General features: G+C 34.5%; 1 protein-coding gene and 1 long non-coding RNA gene across 14 annotated transcripts; one reads left to right on the top strand and one right to left on the bottom strand.

The window, feature by feature from the left end:
* The first annotated feature begins 694 nt into the window (after positions 1-694).
* Positions 695-2,360, top strand: LOC130460784 (uncharacterized). Its single transcript, XR_008920899.1, has 2 exons — positions 695-740; positions 1,693-2,360. It is a non-coding gene; the product is annotated as an uncharacterized lncRNA (long non-coding RNA).
* A 7,453-nt stretch (positions 2,361-9,813) lies between these two features.
* On the bottom strand, positions 9,814-18,284 carry LOC110777790 (transcription factor EMB1444). Of its 13 annotated transcripts, XM_056828213.1 has the most exons (12): positions 17,918-18,268; positions 15,420-15,840; positions 15,286-15,328; positions 14,529-14,741; positions 14,311-14,398; positions 14,183-14,227; positions 13,943-14,002; positions 12,665-13,696; positions 12,465-12,569; positions 12,029-12,115; positions 10,194-10,316; positions 9,814-10,085 (listed from the first exon to the last, which is right to left on the bottom strand). In XM_056828213.1, coding segments are annotated over exons 2-12 (1,893 nt in total). In that variant the 5' UTR covers positions 15,421-15,840; positions 17,918-18,268; the 3' UTR covers positions 9,814-9,989. The 13 variants fall into 13 exon arrangements, 7 of the variants coding, with proteins under 7 accessions (XP_056684191.1, XP_056684189.1, XP_056684188.1 ...); XM_056828211.1 differs by lacking the exon at positions 15,286-15,328 and having other exon boundaries at positions 17,918-18,267; XM_056828210.1 differs by lacking the exon at positions 15,286-15,328 and having other exon boundaries at positions 15,420-15,753; positions 17,918-18,267.
* Positions 18,285-23,829: the final 5,545 nt, after the last annotated feature.

The following is a 23,829-nucleotide window of genomic DNA, read 5'->3' as shown; positions in this document are numbered from 1 at the left end:
GGTATGCCAAAGAACGAAAAATAAGAAGAGAAAAACTAAAATTAAAAATCTGAAAAACAAAACACCATTTCTAATCTACGAATTCTTAAATTGGTGCTACAGTAATCTCACACCTATTGTTGTTGATATCAATATGCATCCTCATCTCCAAATCGAATTATTTCTCTTCCTTGATTCGTCGATTTAATTGAGTTTTTTTGTCTTTCAATGGGGTTCACAATGAGGGAAGGGGGAGGGGGAGGAAGGCGGCATTGGGAGCTGAGCTATGGTTAATGGGATGGTGGTGATGGTTGGTGGTGATTAGTTCAGCAAAGAGAGAGAAAATAAGGGGTCGAAAAAATGGTTGTGATGGTTGGCTGGTTGATGGGTTCTTTCTAGTCAGTTAATGGAAGAAGAAAGGGGAGAGAGAGAAGAAAAGAAATGGGTGGGTTATTGGGTTAATGAATGGGTTAACTAGGTTTTTAAATGGGTGGGTTGATTAGGAATGTTAATTAGGGATTATGTGGTTTAATTAGACGTTAAATGGTTTATTATGTGGTTGATGACGTCATTAAAGACATTTGGTGTATTTAGTATTGAAATAGGGGTATTTCGTGCATTATGTTTTGGAATAGGGGTATTTTATGTATTATCGAAACTTAATGGGCGTTTGATGAATTACGCCAAAACTCGAGGGTATTTCACGAAATATCCGGGATAGTGGTGGTCGCTTTGTTAATGCTAAGGCAGAAGCTGTGTGGGTAAGTATCGTGGAACACAACTCTAAGATACCACTTCTAAGCTATGTAGTATGAATGTACTCCTATCGTCTTAGCCTTGGATTTACTTTATAAGTTGTGATAACACCCGGATGATGATTATTGGATATTGGATAGTGAATCAATTGAATGTTGGAAATTTAAACAGGTTAAATTTGACGTAATTACCTAAATTGAATTTTAGGTTGTCCATATTTAAGGGAAGTGCTGCCGAAATTTCCAGTCATCACTTGTTCTGTTTGTGTCTATTAGTAAAATTTCAGTCATCACTTGTTCTGTTTTGTGTCTGTTAATGAAATTTCGGGAAGTATGTGTTACAAGTAATGAGTCAATTGGATACTATAGCACTGAGAGTATGTTTCGATATCTGTACAAGCCTATATTGGATATCAGACTCAGAGATAGCAACGTCTTTAACTTCACATGTAGAAGCCCCTGGTCAGTTCTGAGCCTTATGTAGAGAACTTTAGGCAGGAATCTAAAAGCTTATTTGATGGACTAATTCGAGCGATAAATCTTCTGCAGGAGTTGTTAATGTTACAGGTCCCTTAGTGTAGATGCAATAACCATGTGCAGTCCAAATTTATCTTCTTCTTATTGCTTCAGTTGTTTGAAACGGGGTCTTAGTGAAATCAAAGTTTGTTGTAGTAGTCATCTAGGTGCCGAAATCTATCTGCCTGGTTATATGGTTTCAAAATTATCCATATTTTAACTTTGCTAGTCATCATCTGTTTGTGTCCATATTTAAGTGAAGTGAAGCCAAAAACCTAAAATACAACAATGTTAAGTTATAGTTTTCTATTTGTGTCTGTTAGTGCTGAAATCAGAGTTAGGAGCTCAGCGAACAACATCTAAATTTTATTTTTGATGTTACAAATATTGAGTAATAATCAGACACATAATCATGTTTCTTGGTGTTTGTGTTTTTTGGCAGAATGATTTTAAAAGTAGAAAAACCGCAAATCTACAATGTGAAGTTGAGAATCGAAAGACTGAAGATGAGTTGTTCCTTGAAGCTACGGGAGGGTGGAGTGAAAAGGGAAGGATATTTGGTCTGGGGGCAGCTGCTGACTCTTTCTATGAGAGACCCGGAGATAGGAGAACCAAAAAATCACGAACAAATTATGCGATGGAACAAAAAAGGGAGCTTGATGAAACTAAGGAGAACCTAGCTGAAACCCAAGATAACCTTGCTGAAACTCAAAAAGCACTTGCCGAAACGCAAAGAATTGTGGAGGATCTTCATGAACAATTTCGACTTATTGTGCAAGCCAACAATCTCTCGACCACTCCTACTTCTACATCCTTGTCTTGAGTTCCTCTTATTTCGTAGATGGATGACTGCAACCTTGGATTGAAGATTGCTTTTTGGATTGAAGGTGGAATTTTTGTACATGCTGTGAAGTCTGATGTTATTTTATTTAGCATGCATAGTACTTATGTTCTTCTAACATAGGTCTCAAGGCATTATATTTTGTAATTAAAGGTACTAATTGTTAACCTTAGTTAATTAGAGGGGCTGTTTTTGCATAGTGGTACCAGCTCCTCCACTTGTTGGCTACTTTCTAAGCTTAGTTAATTAGAGGGGTTGCTTTTGTAGTACATGATGTTACCTTTGGAAATACTTGAAAAAATTCTGTTAACATTATCAATTATCATTTTGTGAGCTTCTTTTGTTTATGTTTTAGTTTTAATATTTAATATTTAGGTACATTTAAGCTTGTGATTCTTTAAAATATATTTCCATTAAAACGATATTTAGGATTTTAATTTCTGAACTACAGCGACAGAAACTATAAATCCGTAGCTTAAGGTGGAAATCTAATATACTGAAGTTAGAGACGGAAATGTAATCCGTAGAAAAATTCAGAGACGGAAAAACAAATTCCGTAGCTAAAATCAGAGACGGAAAACAAAATTCCGTAGCTGAATCTATGGACGGATTTCCATAAACCGTCTCTAGATCCAGCTACGGAAAAATCATTTCCGTTTCTAGAAGCAGAGACGGAAAACTTGATTCTGTTCCTAAGTCTTCGCAACGGAATCTGGAACGGGTTTCTTTCCGTCGCTCCTTTAGGGACGGTTTCCTAGCCATCCGTCCCTATATCCATTTAGCGACAAGCTTTTTACCAACGGACGTATTCCGTCTCTATTTCCGTCCCTAGCCTTATTCAGCTACGGATTAGTTTTTCTAGAGACGGATATTTTCTGTCGCTATATAGGTTTTTTTTTGTAGTGCATCCACTAAAGATTGTGTCATTCCATTTTTTTTTTTCTCCCTCTATCCCTTAATACTCGCACTATTTTGACTTTTTGCACTATTCACATAATTCACTTTGACCCTATTTTATTACTCCGTATAGTATATGAAAATAAATGTTAGTATATAATATATTGTCGGATTAATCTTAATATATAATTTCAAAATATTAATATTTTTATAAGTTTTTATAATATGTAGTTAAAAATAATGATGGTCAAAGTTATGCATTGACAAGCGTGTTCAGTCAAAACGGTGCGAGTATTAAGGGACAGAGGGAGTACTTAATCAAGAGTTGGACCGAGTTGGTAACTAGATTTGGTTTAGCACGCGGGAGTGGTAAATGCGGAGTAAAGTAGTGAGGATTAGATAGCGAGAAACATATTAAAAACAAATCGAGGAAATTGAGCAATCTTTTAAGAACGATAAAGAGTAAAATCGGATAATTCTTAAAGAAGGAATGAGTATTCGATAGGCCCCGTTACAAATATAAATGGACTTTTCAATGATGTTTTGGCCTAATAGGATAGATTGTCAGTTCAAATTCCCTATCTTCCATTTATAATTTATAATCTCTATTCTATAAAGGAACTCGCGAGGTCATTTTCTTAAATGGTCTTTTTTGGTGTCCCCCTATGGAATAGACTAAAATACCCTCAGCAAATTCGCAATTAATGTAATCTATTTAAAAGCTTATTATTTTAGTAATTTTTAAAATTTACTCCGTGGTATTTAATGCAAATTAGCAAACCAAATAATATTATGCATAGAATCTTCCCTATTGCCAATTTGATAACAAAAAATCAACAGAGAATTAAATAATTTCTCCAACAAACATAAAAGAAAGTAAGGAAATAAAAAATTATGAAAATCAATCCCGTAATATCTCATTTTCTTTCACGAAAATAATAAAGCATGTCAATAGAAGTCAAAAGAATACAAAACATTCAAATAATATTACAAATTAATTATAATTTTCAAAATCTCTATTCTATATATTGAAAACTAAAATTATTCAAATCGCTTTTTTCATTCGATTTATTGTAAAAGTAATAGGAGTCTAAATAATTCTAAGAAAAAAAAATTGAATAAAACAACCGAGTTTATCCTAAAAACCCCACCACCATTTCTCTTGAAGTCGCGCTAATACACGTGAGCAATATTCTTCTTCCAAATCAATGCACAAGTTAAGAAAATAAAAACATAAATTGTGTTATTGAGATTTATCATTACCGACGATAAAAATCACACATTGGATTGTTATAGATCTTTTTAACCTTTTCTTAATTTTCCAGTCAGTCATTTGTCATGAAATATTTGAATTGGTATTAAACCATTAATCAAGATATATACAATTTGAAGAAGAAAAAAAGTAGTATTTCTACGTTAATAATATTTAATTTCTTAATGTTAACATACACATGTATTCTAAAATACATACTCCCTCCGTCCCTTAATACTCGCACCGCTTTTCTTTTCGGGCCGTCCCTTAATACTTGCACCGCTTCTATAAATGGAAATTTTTATCAATATTATATTATTTCTCACACTTACCTACTACCCCACCTACACCCCTATTCTTTATAAAAATAATTTTAAAATCCATATCCTCCACTCACCACTCTCCACCTCTTACACATTTCCCCTAATAATATTAAAAAATTTCCCACTATCAACTAACACCATTAAATTAATAAGTTAATTCAAATACCTTAAACTCCGCACCGGTCAAACCGGTGCGAGTATTAAGGGAAAGATGGAACACATCGTGTTAATAAAAGACTAGTGGTATAGTTCATTTGCGGAAAAAAAGAACAAGGGATTCGGAAAAACAAATATAAAGGACCTAAAATAAAGGTATACCGTTAAAAACGGAATATAGTACATGTTGTACATATGAATGAAAGTGATATATTTCCTATTGTAGGCAAGCAATTGATGTTGGTGGTGAATCGCCTATACCGCTATACGAATATAAGCGTACTGCGATTTTTTAAAGCCAAAATTGACGTAAGAATCCCACAAATTCATTGAACAAGAGTAAATTGCGCTTCTTAATGGAGAACAATGGATTTGACATTGCAAAATCACTTCCAATATATGATTAATTTCAATTTTGTTAATCATGGTATTCTCTTTAATAAGTTTCTTAATCTAATTGGTTATTTGGAGGTGATATGATTAGCGATTAGCTCCGCACGAGGCCTGAAACTAGGTTAGTCGTCTCTACAATTATATTCATTCTAACGAGTAATTAAGGAGAACACCTAAACAAGTTATTACAAGATATAAACCAGTAAAAATTACATGGATGAGAATGACATGAGGCCCACTATAATAAGCCTTTCGCCTAAATTGTAATTTGGGATGCATCATGCATGAAGAGATGGATCGAAACTTCTAGACAAGACCTAATTGGTAGGTGCAGTCTTGTAGAAAATAAACAACTTTGGATTGATTGTTCATCGTGACAGGTTGTAATCAATAGGTGTAAATGACTAAATTAGTTTATGATTTTGAAGGTAATTCCTACAAGTAAATAGTAGAAAGCGTCTTACATATCTTTATTGTTACACATTTACATGTCCACGTCTCTTTTATGTGACTCTGATTCTTTTACGGAGTATACTGTATTGTCAACATCTATCATCAATCACTCCATTGTTGGCCCTATTTCACGATCACATCTTTAAATAAGTCACATACGCATACACCCTATACTGACCTCGACGTTTCCAACATCGTATACGTTTCCAACATCGTATACGTTTCCAGCATCATATACCTTTCCTTTAACTAGTTGTTGGACCATGCGCTAGCGTGCACGATCTCCCAAGGTTTTGTAGAATTGTTTCGTAAAATGACATTTACAAATTTATGGCAAACGCTAGGAAAACAAAGTTAAAGCCCGATTTGCTCGGAATTGATAATGTGCGATTATAAATACGTTTACACAAGAGTGTCATCGATATTTTAACATTCCACATGCAACATTAATCTCTCCGAAATTGTTATTATACCATTCCACATGGAACATTAGCGTGATTAGGTCGAAAATGGAAGGGGGAGCATCTAAGAGAAAAACAAATACAAAAGGAAGGGTGAAAATAGACATTAGACTATTGATAAGAAATTAAGAATAAGACAACAAAAAAAACAAACAAGGAAATTGGTAGATCATTTTAATTACTTCGTTTTGGTTAATTTAATTAATTAATTAAATTGTTTTGGATAATTCAATTAATTATTACTCCATTTTTCGCTGAAGATTTAATTAACTACTTCATTTACTTGTACGGTTGTACCCACTTTTACAAGTTAAGTTTAATGAAACTTTGTGGAGTTGTGCAAGTGTGCACTTCAATGACCTTGGAGTGGGCTGAATTACATTTGTCAGGCTACCCAAAGTGGGCTGCGCATCTCCGTATACCTGGCCCAATTATTCCTATCCTCTACCGCCTTCGTAATCGTCCTTGCTCTTCGTCCGTTGTTTTTATCTGTATCGTTTTGACTTTATATTTGCCTAAAATATTTTTGTTATTATACTACATTTGTTACAACCATTAACATTTTAAATTATTTGTTAACGAACTTTTGCAAAGTTGATAAAGATTCACAATATTAATTGTATAGATGTTAACTAGTTTAGTTGGTAAAGTATTAAGGGGATGGTACTCAAGAACTGAGATCGAATCTCGCATCATTTGTCGTCTTGTCTTTTATGGCTCTATCTACACCAAAAAAAAAAAAAGCAATATTATTTTTATGGTACAATGACCTCTTTAAAACCATTTATTGATTGAATGTACCATGGAAACATTGCTAATAAATAGGACCACGTTGATTTTAAGAAAACAAGTGAAAGATAAGTAACTTGTGAAAGACAATATGATATGTTTCATTTCAAGTCTGAGTAGGTATCTTTTTTCCCCCTCTTTAGCCTCCCTCCCTTCTGTCCCTTCTTGCTAAGTGCTAACCACGTTTTTCTTACTTTATAATTTTATTTTTAGTAAACAAGTCTACAGCGGTGATATATAGAACAATAAAATATCCACACAAAAAAGGAAAACACAAAAAAAATAACAAAGTTAGCAACATTGTTATAAAGGCAATTATTGCGACACCCCACGTCCCCACGAAGTATACAAAGACTAACAATCATTGAAATTTATAGAAATTTTGTAACACCCACGAGTCAATCAATCGAAAAAGGAAACTTAACAAGAGTACTAGACCATGCTGCCATAGAATTTCAAGTCCTTTTGAGTTTTGTACCATTTTTTTTCTTCCGCAAATGATCCACAAGCTAGGATAATCTAGAGTTTTGTACCATATAATAGTGAATAGAATTAGGAAGCATACATTTACCATATGATAGAGAATAAAATCATGTACATGCTTCCTAAATGGTGTAAGTTTTATAATCATTTTCACGAGTTTTGTTCAGTTAACGTGGCAACATTAACCAAAGAGTAATTATTCATGTGGGTATTTTTGCTTTAATTTAGGGGCTGGTGGAGGGAGAGATAGATAGTATAGGATCGGAGTAAGACAATTATTAAATACGGAGTATAAACGTGTCTTATAAAGTGAAGTGAGAGATAATAAAATATGAATAAAATAAAAATAGAGTAATTTTAAGAAAAATGCGGATTGAAACAAAAAGTGAAAAGGTAGTACTCTGTAGTTTATTGTGTAAGAGAATATTGTGTAAGAGAATAGTGAAAAGGTAATACTCCGTAGTATATTGTCTTATATTGTGTAAGGGAATATTTGGTTTATCTTTTGTAATCGTTGTATAGCTAGAATTTGTATATTCATGTTACTCAAACCGAAAATTGTATTGTTTTCCCACATAAAAGAGCTTGAAGGTTATGAGAAGAGACTTATACGTTTAATGTATTCCCTAATCACTATCTAACGTAGTTTTCCAATAAAAGTTATATATAGTGTGGTTGCTTTAATTGATTCTATGTAAATTTTAGGTTTACAACGTACGTTGTAGTCATTTATGTAAAATTTTAGTTTTCCACGTGAAACAAGGGGTATTATTTAGTAAAGAGCTATAACATAGAGGCGCAATGTAGAAAAATCTAAATTTAAAATAATACTATTATTGCACCATTATATAAATAAGTTTCACAATTATCGCACCATTTTCATTTTAGGAAATATTCCATCTCTTTCAGATTAGTTTTTGCACTTTCCATTTTCATCCGATCCAGAATTCTAGATTATATAATTTTTGGGAAGGTTCCACAATTATTTTAATGCATCTCTCTTTCCAGTACCATAAAGTAAGGGACTTACTCTTTCTCACATTACATTAAATAAACACGCCACTATCTATTTCTCAATAAATAATACCCACTATTTACTTTCCCATCTACTTTTATAATAAAATAATACTCCATATTTGATAACCAAACAATAACTTATCTTCTAAATCTATGTGTCATGATAAGTGTCAAAACTAATACGGAGTATGGGACGAAGATAATACAACATTTACTTTCACGCTACAAATACTTAATATACCCTTTCATCTTTACATTTGTTAGACTTATTCAGTGCTTATATTACATGAGCAAATTTGTGTTTTGTCTTTCTCTTTTTTTCTTCTATGCGCTAAATAAATTTTTGTACAACATCTATATGATGCAATAATATTAAAACGGAGGAAGTATATCACTCAGTTCTTTTATCATTATGTTAAAATTATGTTAAGTTAATGTCATTTTAATACACTCATACACAACTGCACAAGTGGTCTTTTCATGCCATCACGGAGTACACGTGTCCATAATTCAGGCCTTAAACTTAACATGTCGGATTATTCCATAATGTGGCCAATAAATATCCGAATTAATATGTTTGCTAATGGTTTAGCTGTTGTTGAAGGGATCCATCATCCATGTCATGGAAAGGCCCACCTAAATTAAATTGAAGAAAAGCATTGTTGTTTGCATGGCCATGGTGTCCCTTTTACACCATCTTTCCTCTTGACTTGTAGCTTTCAAGTTTCAATCATACAAAAGTTAGTTGAAGACTTGAAATGATATATTTGACTTGTGTTCATATACAATGAAATATCTAAGTAATTATTTGATTCACTTGAAAATACACGGGAAGTAATATTTCGTGGAAAGTGAGAATTGTGCATGGTCTTGTTTGGTTTTGAAGAAAATGGGAAGATACACTTTATAGAAAGCTCCACTTTATAGAAAACATGGAGAATATTTACAAAAACAGTAATTACATACGAAGTATAATATAAGTTCAGACAAAATAAGTCAAATACAATAAAATCTAAAACTTATTCAACTTCACTTTTATTGTACGTAAGGAAACTACGAATAATCTTACACTACGTACATAGTAATAACGACCAAATGCGGCTATTGTTAATATACAAGTAACTTACACAAACTTTAGCATTTTCATAAAAAATATATGGTGAAATATAAACATACCAAACGACCCATAAAGGTATATGTAGCCTACTTTTCTCCTTAAGACCAACTTACGTTAATTAAAGTAACTATGACAATTTTTCCGTCAAAAATAAAAACTAAATCAATCTCCATCTCTTGATTGGCTGGCTAACTACAGTATTAGCACTCTAATTAGAAACTAATTATCCCTTCATTAAGTAAAGAAATAAGACAATAAGTTGATAATGTTTGGTCACCAATCACCATGCATCCATTTCATCCAGATGAATGATGTAGTTGTATTAAGGCCTCTAAACTCGCTACAAACGTTAATTAATACGTATAATGGCATCAATCAAGATTAAAAAATCAACCGTTGTATATAAGTACTAAGTAGTACTCTGTACAACGTTATTGTACATAAAAAACACAATAGATCTTTCAATGTTTATGTTGTTGTTAAGATGTTAACGAATTTAGATGTCTTCTTCTCATGTTCTTCTTCACAGTACCTCTTCTTGATCAAGGAATGTACAGTTAAGGACACAGTTGGTCTGCAATCCAGTTCCCATTTTTCTGTAGTATTCGCATTAGTGGCCAGAATATGTCCAATCTGTTAAACCCCTTCGAACCCTGTAGACAACGCGATTATTTCAGTAATTAAGGACTTAAAACAATTCTAAAAGTAACTGATAGATTCTAACATAATTACTATAGTCTATAAAGAGTAATGTTTAGTACTTCAACAATGAAGCTTGCCCACTTGTTACCCCGATTTTCCATTGTTCCTTTCAAGATGGTCAGCTTCAATTTATGCATTACTTCAGCCATTTCAAAGAAGACTCCATCATCAGTACAAACCATCTGTTAAACAGGTAGAAAAGCGAGTTTAGTTTAGTTAACAACTGTGTGTCTACATTATTTAGAGCGCGCTAATCTATACCTAGGGGCCATTTGGTTCACACGAGGTAAAGGGAATGGAATCAACAAAGGGTATGGAATGGAATGGAAAGACAATCCCTATATTATCACAAGTTGTTTGGTTTACAAAATCAAAAGGAAACCATTCTCTCCACCACCCCTTACCTCAGTCACTCCACCGCCACGTACCCGACCCACCGCGCCGCCCATTCCAGATCTTCTCCGTCGCGAACCCTACTCCACCGCCTCCCCACCCACCGTTCCTCGCAAACCGCCACTCCACCGCCTCTTCACTCACCCACCGCGCCCATTCCAGATCTTGCACCACTCCACCGCCTCTTCGCCCATCCTCAAAGAACGCCGATCTTCAAAGCAGGCAAGCCATCCCACTCCGCCGCCTCCCCTCCCCTCCCTTACGAGCACCGCCAGCCCACTTCGCCGCCTACCCTCCCCTACGAGCGCCGCCCATTCCCCTCTTTCTCTCTCCTCTATTTTTCATCTTTCTTTTAGATCTAATTTTCCGGCGAGATTAGGGTTTATTTTGGGTAGTTGGGGTCAATTTCGGTGGTTCAATGCTTGGTTTTTGTGATGGGTAAGATGATTTCGGTGGTATTAGGGTTATTTTGGTTGTGTTATGGTGATTTCGGTGGTTGTAGAGGGCTGTTGGGTGGTAGTATGGTTGTTTCGTGGTGGTTTCGGTGGTGATTTCGTGGTTTCGTGGTGATTTGGGTGGTGATGGGTGGTGGTACGGTGGTTTTACGATGTTTTCGGTGGTGTTGGGTGGTTGTACGGTGGTTTCACGGTGGTACGGTGGTGTTGGGTGGTGGTACGGTGGTTTGGTGGTGCTGGTGGTGGTTCAACGGATTTTTGGGGGTTTTGGTGAGGTGGTTGGGACCATGAATAGGTGGTGGTGTGGTGGTCAAGGATGGTCAAGGATGGTAGTTAAGTTGGTTGGGTGAAGAGGAGTTTGGGGTAAGGGTGATTCCTTGGGGGGGTGGGGAATCATGGTAGAGGGATGTTGGGTAATCAAGTGGGTAAAGGGAATGATTGAATTGGTCTAACAAACAACAAGAAAGGGAATAAAGGTAGTTGATTACCTTTCCCTTTCCTGAATACCCCCAACCAAACGCCCCCTAGTATTTAAAAAAGAAAACCATATATCATTAGATGACATGTGTCACCATTCTTTCATAGATCATTAGATGACATGTGTCACCCCATTTTTCATCCATAATTTTTTTTCCCAATTTTTCATTTGTTATATAAAGTATTTTACAGTTTCAACACCTCTTTCCCTTCATCTTCCTCTTTCAAGATCAATTCACCATTTAGTTCATATATTCATTCAACCTCTTCCACTTCATCTCCCTATTTAACATTCAATATTAATATATCATCTATTTTATATATTTTTAAATTTTAAATTTAACTCACATATAAATCATATATTCCCACTAATTAAATCACAAACCCGCAATAAAATTAACACTTTAAAAGATGGCTTAATTACCACTAATATAACTGTCAGTTCAAAGAACGGGCTCAAAAGCTAGTTATAGGTTAAGAACTACTACTAATTATAGGTTATACCCTGTATCAGAAATTGGCTACTAATCATCACAATGTCAAAAACTAGTACTAATTATAGGTTATACCTGTATGAGAAATTGGCTAGGGTGTTCCAAATCTTTGACAATAATAGGGCATGCCTCAAAGTCATTTCCACCTTGTACTGTTGCAGCCTGCATAGTAATCAAAAGAGTTCAAACATGTCATTCAGAGTTGGGAAATTTCCACATTCTTAAAAGGATATAGGGCCAAGAGAAGATGCTTATATTTGCGAAATCAGGCAGCATAGGAGCAAGCATCACTCCTCAGTCCTCTGCTTCATCCAATTCCCAATATAAAATCCAGTTGTCGCGAGCATCAATTCTTCCAAGGACAATGAAACTTGCTAATGGTAAAACATGTGAGTATGGTAGTCTCTGTACCCTGCTCAAAGTTGTTACCATGGTTTCCAACATGCAAATTTGGAAATTTAAATGCTTATATATATATTATATAGTACCAGAGTTTTAATAGTTCATGTACCTTTTCTTCAGATACCAACTTCTTCACCTTTTCTGCTTGTTCATTCACACTTTTTAAGAACATCATATGCTTTGCAGTTTGGTCTAGCAGCCCATCAATGCTACACTGTGAATCCAAAAACATCTCTGCACTTTTCAGGTTCTATTATGTCAAACAAATAAAAAAACAGACAGGGTATTATTATTGTTAAAGATACTGACTTTTTCACTATCTGGGACTAATTTGCGCAACACTTTGAGTCGATCTTGAATGAGTTGTCTATCTCTTGGCCTCGGTCTGCTGCGTTTAGGCTTCTTAGAATTCTTATCAAGAAACTCAGAAGCAGGTTGTTGGCGTTTCTCATCTACAATAGTTGCACTTTCTAAGCTCTCTAATGAAGGGGCTGAAGTCATACCAAACGTGCTTTCGTAGTCTGACATAGTGTTGCAAAGAGCTGTTTCTGGTAATGAGGTTACAGACGATTTACTAGTATTACAGAAACAAAAGAGAGTATCTTCATATGAATTTTTGTACTGAGTAGTAATCACATCTTCCAAAAGCTGTTCTTGCTCACCGCCTTCTTCAAATGGTTCACTTGATTCCATTGCCGAAGAACCAAATCCTTCCTCAGAGGACACATTTTCCTTACACGAGTCACAATCTTTGTTTATTTTGAAAACTGGCCGCAGTAATACTTGCAGCTCACAGTCTCTAGGGAAATCGTTGAGATTTCTGCTGTCAGTGTGATTTACTCTGAACCTAGTTGCATCTGAATCAGAACATATCTCAGCAGATGAGTCTCCGGATAGTCTAGTATCATCAAATTCTTCTTCTGGGAAAGAGAACATCCACATTGATGTTGCCTCTGGTATATCAGAAATAACAAGCTCGCTTGTTGTATTTAATTCAACATTGTTATCAGTAAAAATATTCTGATCATCATCAATAAAGAATGACAAATCCTCGAGCTCAAGATAATTTTGTTCCATGTAAGGAACAAGTTGATCATAGGCGGTTGGTAAATGACTTTCTATGAATTCAACATCATGAATTGTATTGGCAGTATCCTCATCCATTCTTTGTAGATTGTTGCAAGGGAATGGTGATTCAGCATTGTTATCGGGTTCTGGCATCAGAACCAACGAGCAAAGAAAAGAACCATCATCATAACTTGGGAAGGGGATACTATTTGTAGAGGCAAGAGCGAAGAACCTATCTCGAATATCAGCAGCTACTGCCAGACTTTCAGCAACCTAACAAGTTCACAAAGAAGGTATAAGTTTGAAACTGCTAAAGAAATGATAGATATTCTGTAAACATTTTTCATTCATTTATATCCTCAGACACTAAAAATTAAGACATCCAATATAATATCCTTAATGTGAGTTTATAGAAACAATATAAGATAGAAAAAGCAATCAAACAGTTTAATCCTAGTACACTAATACTAATCATGTATGTTTATGCAAGATGTAACACTTTTAATTAATGATATTCACCTTATCAAATGAGCCCAGTTGCAAAACTCCATATGGTAACAAAGGAGCTAGTAAGGTTGTCTGCACGAAATGTAAGCGAACAAATCAACCAAACTTAGAACTAGGAAGCAGGTTATTCAGATTGGGTTCAGTTCTAGTTAATTTAGTTTAGTTCGGTTTCAGTTTTGGGGTATTAGACTATTAGTCATTGTTTTGCAGGCAAACTAATAGTATCCATAACTTTTGGTGAAATCAACTTACCTTGATTCCAGCTGCCATAGGAAGAAGCCACCCATCCGCAGTACCCTGCTCATAATAAAAGCAGAATTTTGTAATGAAACTAATGTTTTGTCAAGCTAATAAAAAATAAAAGGTCACAAATCACTCACCTCTAGTTGTGAAAGAAATTTGACATATTCATCATCGTCTGAATAAATCCAGAAATCATTCTCAGCAAGTGCCGCTCTTCCCACCACCCTGAATAATACAATACTTGTATAATAAGATTTATATGTAACACATATTCCAACAAACGAACACTCTTAAATGATAGTCACATACAATTATATCTTTACTTCCTAAAGAAAGTGCAAGAAAAAAATCATACCCCTCTCCTAGCAAATATTGACAACATGACATATCAGCCACCGCGAATCCAATAGGATAATCCAAGGGATGTACTTCATCACATATGTTTGTTCCAAATTCTAAACTTGGTACAACTTCTTGCCTTGAGTACAACAAAGGATCCCTTAATATGCCTTGACATTGATGTTGTGACTTTTCGAAGTCATAATACACATCTTCACATATCAAAAACCTAACAAAGAATTATATTTTAGTGAGAAGGATTTGATATAGCCATTGAAAGCAATTGAAATGATCTAATGAGTGATCAATAAATACTTCCCCTATCAATAAAATTAACAAGTACACAGTATAGGGTTTGTTTGTATAAAACTTATGACCACAAATCAAACTCAATTCAGTATATGTCTCTAGATTGTAGTTAATTGTTGGATTTTTATGTTTTCTACTACCATTCTGGATTTGGAATAAGTTGTCATATGATCTTAATTCCTCATAATTGTCGATATAACAAACCCATCAAAAGAAAGGGAGAAAGGAAATTAGAGAGTGACCTAAGACTTTAACATGCTCTGTTACCATGTTAGATTAGTATAAAGTAAATATTTGTTGGTCATCTTATTCTCATTAGATGGAAAGATCTTCTTAACATGCTCTGATACCATTTTACACATCGTAAGTTTCTTCATATATACTTCTATGACATATCTAGGATGATATAATTCTATCACACAATATGATCAACCAGAATAACTACTATTACATATCAAACATACCAAAATAGTATGTGAGTAATCGGGAGTGTATTGCAATCAACCACTGTAGAAATTTCAATCATTATAAGCAAAAGAAAATTTTGACATGCATGATACACCATATATATATATATAGAGGAGGAAATATATCTTACTTGTAGTTCTCTAATTGTTGAAGCTTCCAAAAAATAGCATAGCTCCATTGTGAATTACCGGTGCATAGATTATTGAGGAATTGCCTTAATGCAACCGTTTCCATCAACAGTGTTTTAATTGAAAATTTTACTTTGTATTATTTCTGAAAATAAAACTGAACTAACCAAGACATCAAATTATGTTACAATCATCCCCGTTAGCTACCACTGTATGAAGCACCTCCAGCTTGTCGAACTCGAAAACTAGCCCTTCGTTTTAGCAATGGCCACATCCCAAGAAGCAACCAACACATTGCTAGGTTTAACTCACTTTTTTTAAGTAAATCTCCATTTACTGTGTTGTTCATACAATATTAATCCTATGTTAAACTTACTGGTCAAATCGAACAACCTTTACTTGCTAAGCTGCTAAATGAAGGATCTGCATATACAACCATACAAAGACGTGACAACAATTAGCTATAAACTAGTGTGTGGCCCGGGCGTTGCTCCGGGTTTTACTTTTAGTGGGGTTTACTTTTTGTAAAAATGTGCCCATTTTTAAAGATTGTATTTTACATTTATATGGGAAAATATAACATAAATTATAGCTAGTTAAGATGGTGGGAAGTGAAACTTTAATCCATGAGGTTTGATGTTCGATCCTTGCTACGTGATTTTTTTTGGTTGTCAATAACATGTCACGATGCATATTAGTGATGACGTGGAGTAATAAGGAGGAGGCATACGTGACACATATACGTTTTCATAAACGCCTTTTAATATAACATATCATGTTATAGATACCGTGTACACACACCTGTGCGGCGACTCACATATGCAAAACATAGAAATTTTCAACACTCAAATTAATTATGTAGTCATGCATATATATATGCGTCATATCATAGCAAACCTAATACTCCCTCCGTCTCTTTTTGTTTTTTACGTTTGGTATTTTGCACGTGTTTTAACGGCTAATTAATGTGCATTGAGATTATGCTTAGTTTTTATGTAAACGAGGAAAATTACGTTTATTTATAATGTTTTCACTCTTATCAAAATTCTGATATTGGAAAAATGAGAAAAAGTTAATGTCATAATGGAAAAGTGTGAGAGATTAAATGATCCAATGGATTTAATTGGTTAAAATAATAATTGGACACAAATTTTGATAGAATATTAAATCATTTATGTGATAATATAAAAGGAAATGTAAAGAACATTTTGAAACACCCAAAAACAAAAACGTAAAAAACAAAAAGAGATGGAGGGAGTAGTTTTTTTTTTTTTTTTTGGATCTAGCACATTTCATGTCTCCATTGTGCAATGAGTAGGTATGACATTCACATACAACTCACAGAAACTTGTGACTTTATGAGGTTGACAACTTAGAAACAAGAAATGGCACAATGTCTTAGAAGCGAGTTAATTGGTTTATCTTTCACGGAACGCAGTAAGATATTACTCCCCGTCTCTTTTTGTTCTTTATGTTTTCCTTTTTAGGTATTTTAAAATGTTCTTTACATTTCATTTTATATTATCACATAAATGACTTAATATTCTATCAAAATTTGTGTCAAATTATTATTTTGACCAATTAAATTCATTGGGACATTTAATCTCTCACACTTTTTCATTGGGACATTAAAATTTTCTCATTTCTCAATATCAGAATTTTGATAAAAGTGAAAACATTATAAATAAACGTAATTTATCTTATTTAATTAAAAAAAACTGAGGAATCTCGATGCAAATTAATTAATCGTTAAAACACGTGAAAAATAACAAACGTAAAGAACAAAAAGAGACGGAGAGAGTAGATCAAATTACATTTACATCATTGACTTTATGCTAAAAGATCGAGATGCATAAGGGGAGATTTAATTTGACGTTGCTTATATGGCTAATTTTTTATACTTCGTATATAATATCATGGGCTACTTTTTATTAGATGGAAAATATCATATGCTACTTAATCAGAAAGGGGTTGATTCTATGAAGTACAAACAAATTATTCAAAATGGTAATGATAATAAAAATAATCATCATTTGAAGTTTACCAAAACAAGATGTTGCGATGTATATAGAAACATAGAGTGGTAGACTATTGTTTTGTATTGCAATGAAGTATGAAATTGAACATTTCAAACCTCATTACAGCAAGAACAAAAATGGTGATTTCCTAGAATTAAGCTTAATTAGATCCATCTATATAACACATTTATAATCATGCATAACCAATTAGGTTTTGGCTAGTAGGCCTATGTTTAAAACTCACCGCTCGTGTATGATAGATCACAAATTTAAATATATCCTCCCGTTTTTGTAATATGTATTACAGAGTTTAGCCACTATTTCACGAAAACTAAACAAATTTAAGGATCTATTTTGTTCAAATTATTACAAATATTTCAAAAAAATAAGTCTAGATCAAATACGTAATACACCATATAATTTTAGATAAATTTAATATATAATTAAATTTAGATAATTTTAGACAAAGAAGTAAAGATTACCGGATTTGGTGAAGCAAGATTCTTCAAAACCAAAGACATAAACGTTCTTTAATCCAGTTGCCGTCCATGTTTGGCAAAGCTTTGAACTTCAAGATTACAACTTATAGATAATATTATTATCAAATTAAAGTGTATGAAATCTCGTCAAAATAAACGGAGCCTTAATCAGGATGAGACCGGGTAAGATTTAATTAAATTGATTTAATTTGTAAAATGGAATCTGAAAAGATTCAGAATGAGAGAGAGAAAGATGTTAGAAGATGAAAACTTTGAAGAGAGTTGCTAAGTTTATAAAGAGCATGTCGTCCCATAGTTTAATTTTGATTTACTACTATAGGCTGCTCGGTTGCGAGTCGCCGCTTAAATCTTCTGTTATTGTTTTTATTTCTATTTAAATTGGTGTGACGTAAACTTGACAGAACTTTTAAGGATTTTATATTTAGTGATGACCTGTGAATCTGTGATACATTTAATGTGCCCATTTTCTTTTGTCTTTTTCAACTTTGTTTTAGAGTATTGTATTTTTCAATGTGGATGCTGAGAAGATCTCAACTTACTATTTTCTTTTTTTTCTTTTCCTTTATACTTTCTTCGTTTCTTTTTGTTTTTTATATTTGTTCTTTTATTATTAAAGACTAATTAAGGTGCATTGAGATTCCTCTATATTTTTATATAAACAAAAAAAAGTTATGTTTATTTATAATATTTTCAGTTTTATCAAAATTCTAATATTGAAAAAATAAGAAAAATTAATGTTCCAATAAAAGAGTGTGTGAAATTAAATGATCCAATGAATTTAATTGGTTAAAATAATCATTTGACACAAACTTTAATAGAATATTAAAGCATTTATGTGATTATATAAAAGAAATTGTAAATAACATTTTGAGACACCCAAAAAGGAAAACGTAAAGAACAAAAAGAAACGGAGGGAGTAACTTTTAATTGCTTGTTCAGAATAAAAACTTCATTATCTCTTTATTGGAGAGGCTATTTACCCATTTAGGACAATTTTAATGGTGAGATACAATGTGTTATTACTGTGCTCTGTTCTATTGGACTTATTTTGACTGAACTTATCTGAACCTATCTGAACTTAATTGAACTTATATGAGCTTATTTTATCTGGAAAAAAAACTTATTTTGTCTAAAATAAACTATTTTTGTGCAAAAATGTCTGAAAAAAACTTATTTTTGCTGAACTTAATTATACTGTCTAAACTTATCTGAACTTAACTAAAGTTATCTGAACTTAACTGAATTTATCTGAACTTATTTTGTCTGAAGTACGTCAAAATAAGTCGAACATAACATAGCCTAAGTTTTCAATATCAAATTTCTAGCCACAATTGATTTAAGAGTTTGGAGCTATGTTTTTTTATTTCGCGGGAAAAAATCATTTATTGATGAAGCTTTGTGCGGTGTCATTCTACGTCTACAATCAATCAAATCAAATTTAATTCAATCTCAAAGCTACAACAGATCGAAAGATCTCCTCATTGAAGTTTGTATCAAATAATAGAGATGTGAAAAAGGATATTCATCATTGTTAGATCTCATCCACAACGATTGTGATTTTGTCGGATAAAAATTTCGTTTGATCCAAGTTGTTTTGCACGGAGTATTTGGTAGTCCTTATTTCTACTAAGTATTATAGATGTCATATGACTATTTGTAAGGAACTAATTTTACCTTTAAAAAAAACTTACTAATCAAAACTCGTAAACAAAAAAACTCACTAATCTAATCTAATGAGTAAGACTCTGTTCATTCGACTTATTTTCTGAATTTATTCGAACTTAATTTATCTGAAAATGAAGGATATCTTGTTTGTGTGTGTAAATTGAGATTAAAGGAAGTAAAACATGGGAGAAAGGAAGAAAATCATGGAAAACAACAAGGGTAAATGAAAATGTGGGCCCCACTAACATATTTTTGGACGAAGTACGTTAAGTGGCGGTGAAATCTATTTTTTTTAGATGTAAAAATACAACTTTCATTTTAGTAGTTGGGAAAAAAATTGAGGTTTTTTAGGCAGTAAGGGAACAATTCCTCTCAAAAAAAAAAAGGCAGTAAAGGAACAAAAAAAACTATGTTATGGAGCCAGGAAAAAATAACAATTAGCACAACTGATAATAGCAAAAACAAACATTTATATACATGTTGGTAAATTCTTCCTAATTTCTCCATTTATGTATTAACAACCGTTAATTTAAGAAATTAGAAACGGTTTATCTAACCTAATGTATTTGAACAAATTAGCACATCATTGTCATATTTGTGAAATCATTTAAAGGCCGATCATCATTCATCACCCAATATATGTGAGAGCTCTCCAACTAGATATCCGCTCTCTCTACCCTCATCTCTCTACAAGATAATATCAATAACCGTTTTCAAAAAAATCCAACATTGATGGTTTGTTCAAAAGAGCTTTTCAATCTCTTTTTTACTACTAGTATTTGGGCACATACAATGCCCCAAATTATCATGTGAATAACATTTAATTATTGTATGCGTTAATGAAATTATGTTTTAATATTTCACAAGATAATTTCTCTATATTATATCAATATTAATTTTGCAAAGATAACACGTAAAAGGTCATAGCTTATAATGCTCTAGTGTAGAAAGATGAGGTCACATGTCATTTTTTAAATGAAAGTGGATTGATAGCATGGATTTATGAATTGAGATAGAGCGTCACGTGGCATACAAACGTTTGTAGAAAGGTCTTTTAATATATATATATATATATATATATATATATATATATATATATATATATATATATATATATATATATATATATATATATATATATATATATATATATATATATACATACATATATATATATATATATGTAGGGTGATGATAAAGGTCGCAAGTTGCGACAATATTTAGTTGTCGCAATCTTACGTGTCGGAGTTTAATTGGTACATATAGGCGCCACGTATGTTATGTGTCATCAAAATATTTTTACTATCAATACAATATTTTTACTATGTAAATATATAAATAAGGTAGTCGGTATAAATAAGGAAACAAATTAGAATATTATGATTTTCCTACCTTTTTTTCAAACATGTATAAAAGATTATATAAGTTAAATATTTTAGTTTCCAATTTAAATCATGACACATAAGCGTGCCATGTCATCATTATGACACGGCTTAAAGGTCGCATGTTGCGACCTTTATCATTTTCGATATATGTATTCCCATATTATATTCTTTGTGTTCCGGTAGGATTTGGGAACGGTTGGAGATGTCTTGCTGGTTGAGTGCTGCTGTTATCCTGATGATATCCTGCGCAGATAACAAAGATGAACTAGCCTCGAGGGTGATTCGAGGATCCCCCCTCCGATGCTAAAGTCAGGTATGATGAGTGATAAGTATTTTGGTTTTAGTGGAAATGATTGTGTTTGCGTACCTTTTGTCATAAATGAAGCCCATATATATAGGCGCGGGTCGGGCGTACGGACAAATGGGTCCTACCCGATTGATAGCGACCCATTGACTTCTTGGTTTGGTCACGTGCCTCCTCCCTACCGGCTTGTAAGAGATGCTGGTAGGGAATAATAACTGCCGTTAAGGATTATTTGCCTTTATCCTTACAGTTTGGCGATGCTACCAGCCAGCTGGTAGCATACCCGTACAACTAGCCCCCTCAGAGTGAGCATATCTGTCTTGACTGATGTGCTTGCTCTGAAAATAGTGCTCTCCATACAACTAGCCCCCTCAGACTGCGCGCTTTCCGCGAAATGCTGGTGTGTTTATGTGTTAAGTGCTGATTAGCTTTCTCGTAGTGAATACCACCTGTAATTTCGCTGAAACTAAGCAGATAGGGTGTCCTGCTCCCTCTTACCGATATGCTCCTTTGGGGATGCTTGGACACTGACTGGTCCCCTTGAGATTTTGGATGCTGACTAGCCCCCTTGAGGTTTTGGATGCTGACTAGTCCCCTTGAGGTTTTGGATGCTGACTAGCCCCCTTGAGGTTTTGGAATTATTTAGGAAGTATTTTGAATTTGTACCGCTTAAATTTATTCCACGTGTGATGCATCTGCGTGCTATGCGACGCGTGTCGCTTTATCATTTTATTTCAATGGCTGAGATTTGCTCTGTCCTTTCAACTGCCTTTAACTGTCAAATCGCCCGTTTTCCTCGATTTTTGACTATTTAACTTTCTTTTCTTAAAACGTCAAAACACTTTCGCTCTTTTCTTCAAACTTTTCTCTCTCTTTCTCAAATCTTCTCCTTTGTTCCTGCGAGTTATTTTTTCGGCGCTGTTTCTGTTGCTGACTGTGGTGCTTGCGGAAGTGTTGTACCTCGGTTCTGGGCTGCTAAATTTCCGTTGTGCGAGAAGGTATAGTCTTTTTTGTTTTTGTTTCTTCCTTCGTATTGGTTTATATTTGGGTGTAATGTCGGGTGAGCGAGATAGTGATAATGTGTTGAGTGGGGCTGGGTATGACGATGCTGACCCTGCGTCTACCTCTGAGGATGTCAATTTTGAGGATGATGATAAACCGTCTGCCTCTGACTATTTTGAGCCGTCTTACGAGGATGCTGCAAAGGAATTACAGGCTCATATGCGCAAACAGGTACGAGCCGACATTCGTCATGATTTGAATTTAGTAGATAACTGCGAAACAATCCCGGCAGTGGATGCTCCCTCTATTGCCCTTGAGTACGAACTTCGATCATGGACGCAATTTATGGACCCTGCCGGTAAAGGATATGGTGACTATGGCACTAACTTTGGCAATGTTGTTGTGTCTTTTAACCAGGATGCCATCAGGGGTGCCCATCTAGAGGACGTGGCTGGTGGGAGCCGTCAGATGGATGAAGGGGAGGTTAGCAGTCGTGCTAACGATGTTGCGGGGTCCGATAACTCCGCCGGTAGTGGTGGGGGAGATGATGAGGATGTAGGGGATTCAATTTTGGAGTCTGATGATGATATTGGCCGGTTGTGGGATGATGGTGAAGACGTGACCTCTCTGTGTGAGCAGGTTTTGAGAGAAGGGGATCTGGATGTGGAACCAGATTCCGATACGGAGGAGATGAGCTACAGGGTTGAGAGTCCTCCTCCTGCTGGTAGTGCCGTTTACAAAGCTAAAATAATCAAATCTTTCCGTGATAGGGCTATCAAAGACGACCATCCGCGCTGGGCCAAAGAGTATTTGAAACTGCCCAAAGGGTACCGTCTCGTGATTCCTGCTGAGGGGAGTGTGATTTTGGATTGTCCTCCTGATCATATCGGCGTGTATGCCCATCATCTAGATTTCGGCCTCCGATTTCCTCTTCATCCTTTTATAGAGAAGGTATTCCGGGCTTGGAATGTATGTTTGGCGCAGGTAACGCCTCAGGTAGTGAGGAATGTTGTGGCTTTTACCTGGCTGCTATCTTTTAAACAATGGCCCCAAACCATTAACCTGTTTAGGCGGCTGATTTGGTTGAAAAAGTACAAGAAGAAGTCTGGATGGTGGTCTTTTTACACCAAGGCAAGCAAAATGACAGTCAACCCCAAGCTGTCTAGCTGTAAAGATTGGGAAAAGAAGTTCTACTGGTTGAGAGTGCCTTCTGATTTCCCCATTCGGACTCGCTTTCATCTCCCCCGTCCTCATATGAACCATTACCCCATTCGGGAGTTGGGTTTCAGGGAGAAAAGGGCCCACCAGTTTGTGTCCTGTTTTCATGTTGACACCGGTTTGCAGAAGTCTGTGACCGTTCCTAAGTACTGGTTGCCTCCTGCTAAGTATATTTTGGGAAATGGGCCGCTGTCTGCAGTTGGCTTGTGCCACACCCATACTCTTGGTATGGTCGTGGGGCTGATAGCTATATCCCCCTCTTATATTGTTTAAGTATGCTTTTCTTGTTTTGTACGCATTTGCTGTTTGTCTTGTGTTTA

The sequence above is a fragment of the Spinacia oleracea genome, chromosome 5 (assembly GCF_020520425.1).
Source record: "Spinacia oleracea cultivar Varoflay chromosome 5, BTI_SOV_V1, whole genome shotgun sequence".
Taxonomy (NCBI): Eukaryota; Viridiplantae; Streptophyta; class Magnoliopsida; order Caryophyllales; family Amaranthaceae; genus Spinacia; species Spinacia oleracea.
This window is presented reverse-complemented; position numbering and strand designations above follow the sequence as displayed.

Excerpts from the sequence above, each read along its gene's own strand:
- LOC110777790 (XM_056828211.1), bottom strand. The coding sequence starts at position 15,523 with ATGGAAACGGTTGCATTAAGGCAATTCCTCAATAATCTATGCACCGGT. Across the intron at positions 14,228-14,310 it reads AATTTCTTTCACAACTAGAG|GGTACTGCGGATGGGTGGCT; the intron begins GTGAGTGATTTG and ends TATTATGAGCAG. Across the intron at positions 10,317-12,028 it reads CTAGCCAATTTCTCATACAG|ATGGTTTGTACTGATGATGG; the intron begins GTATAACCTATA and ends CCTGTTTAACAG.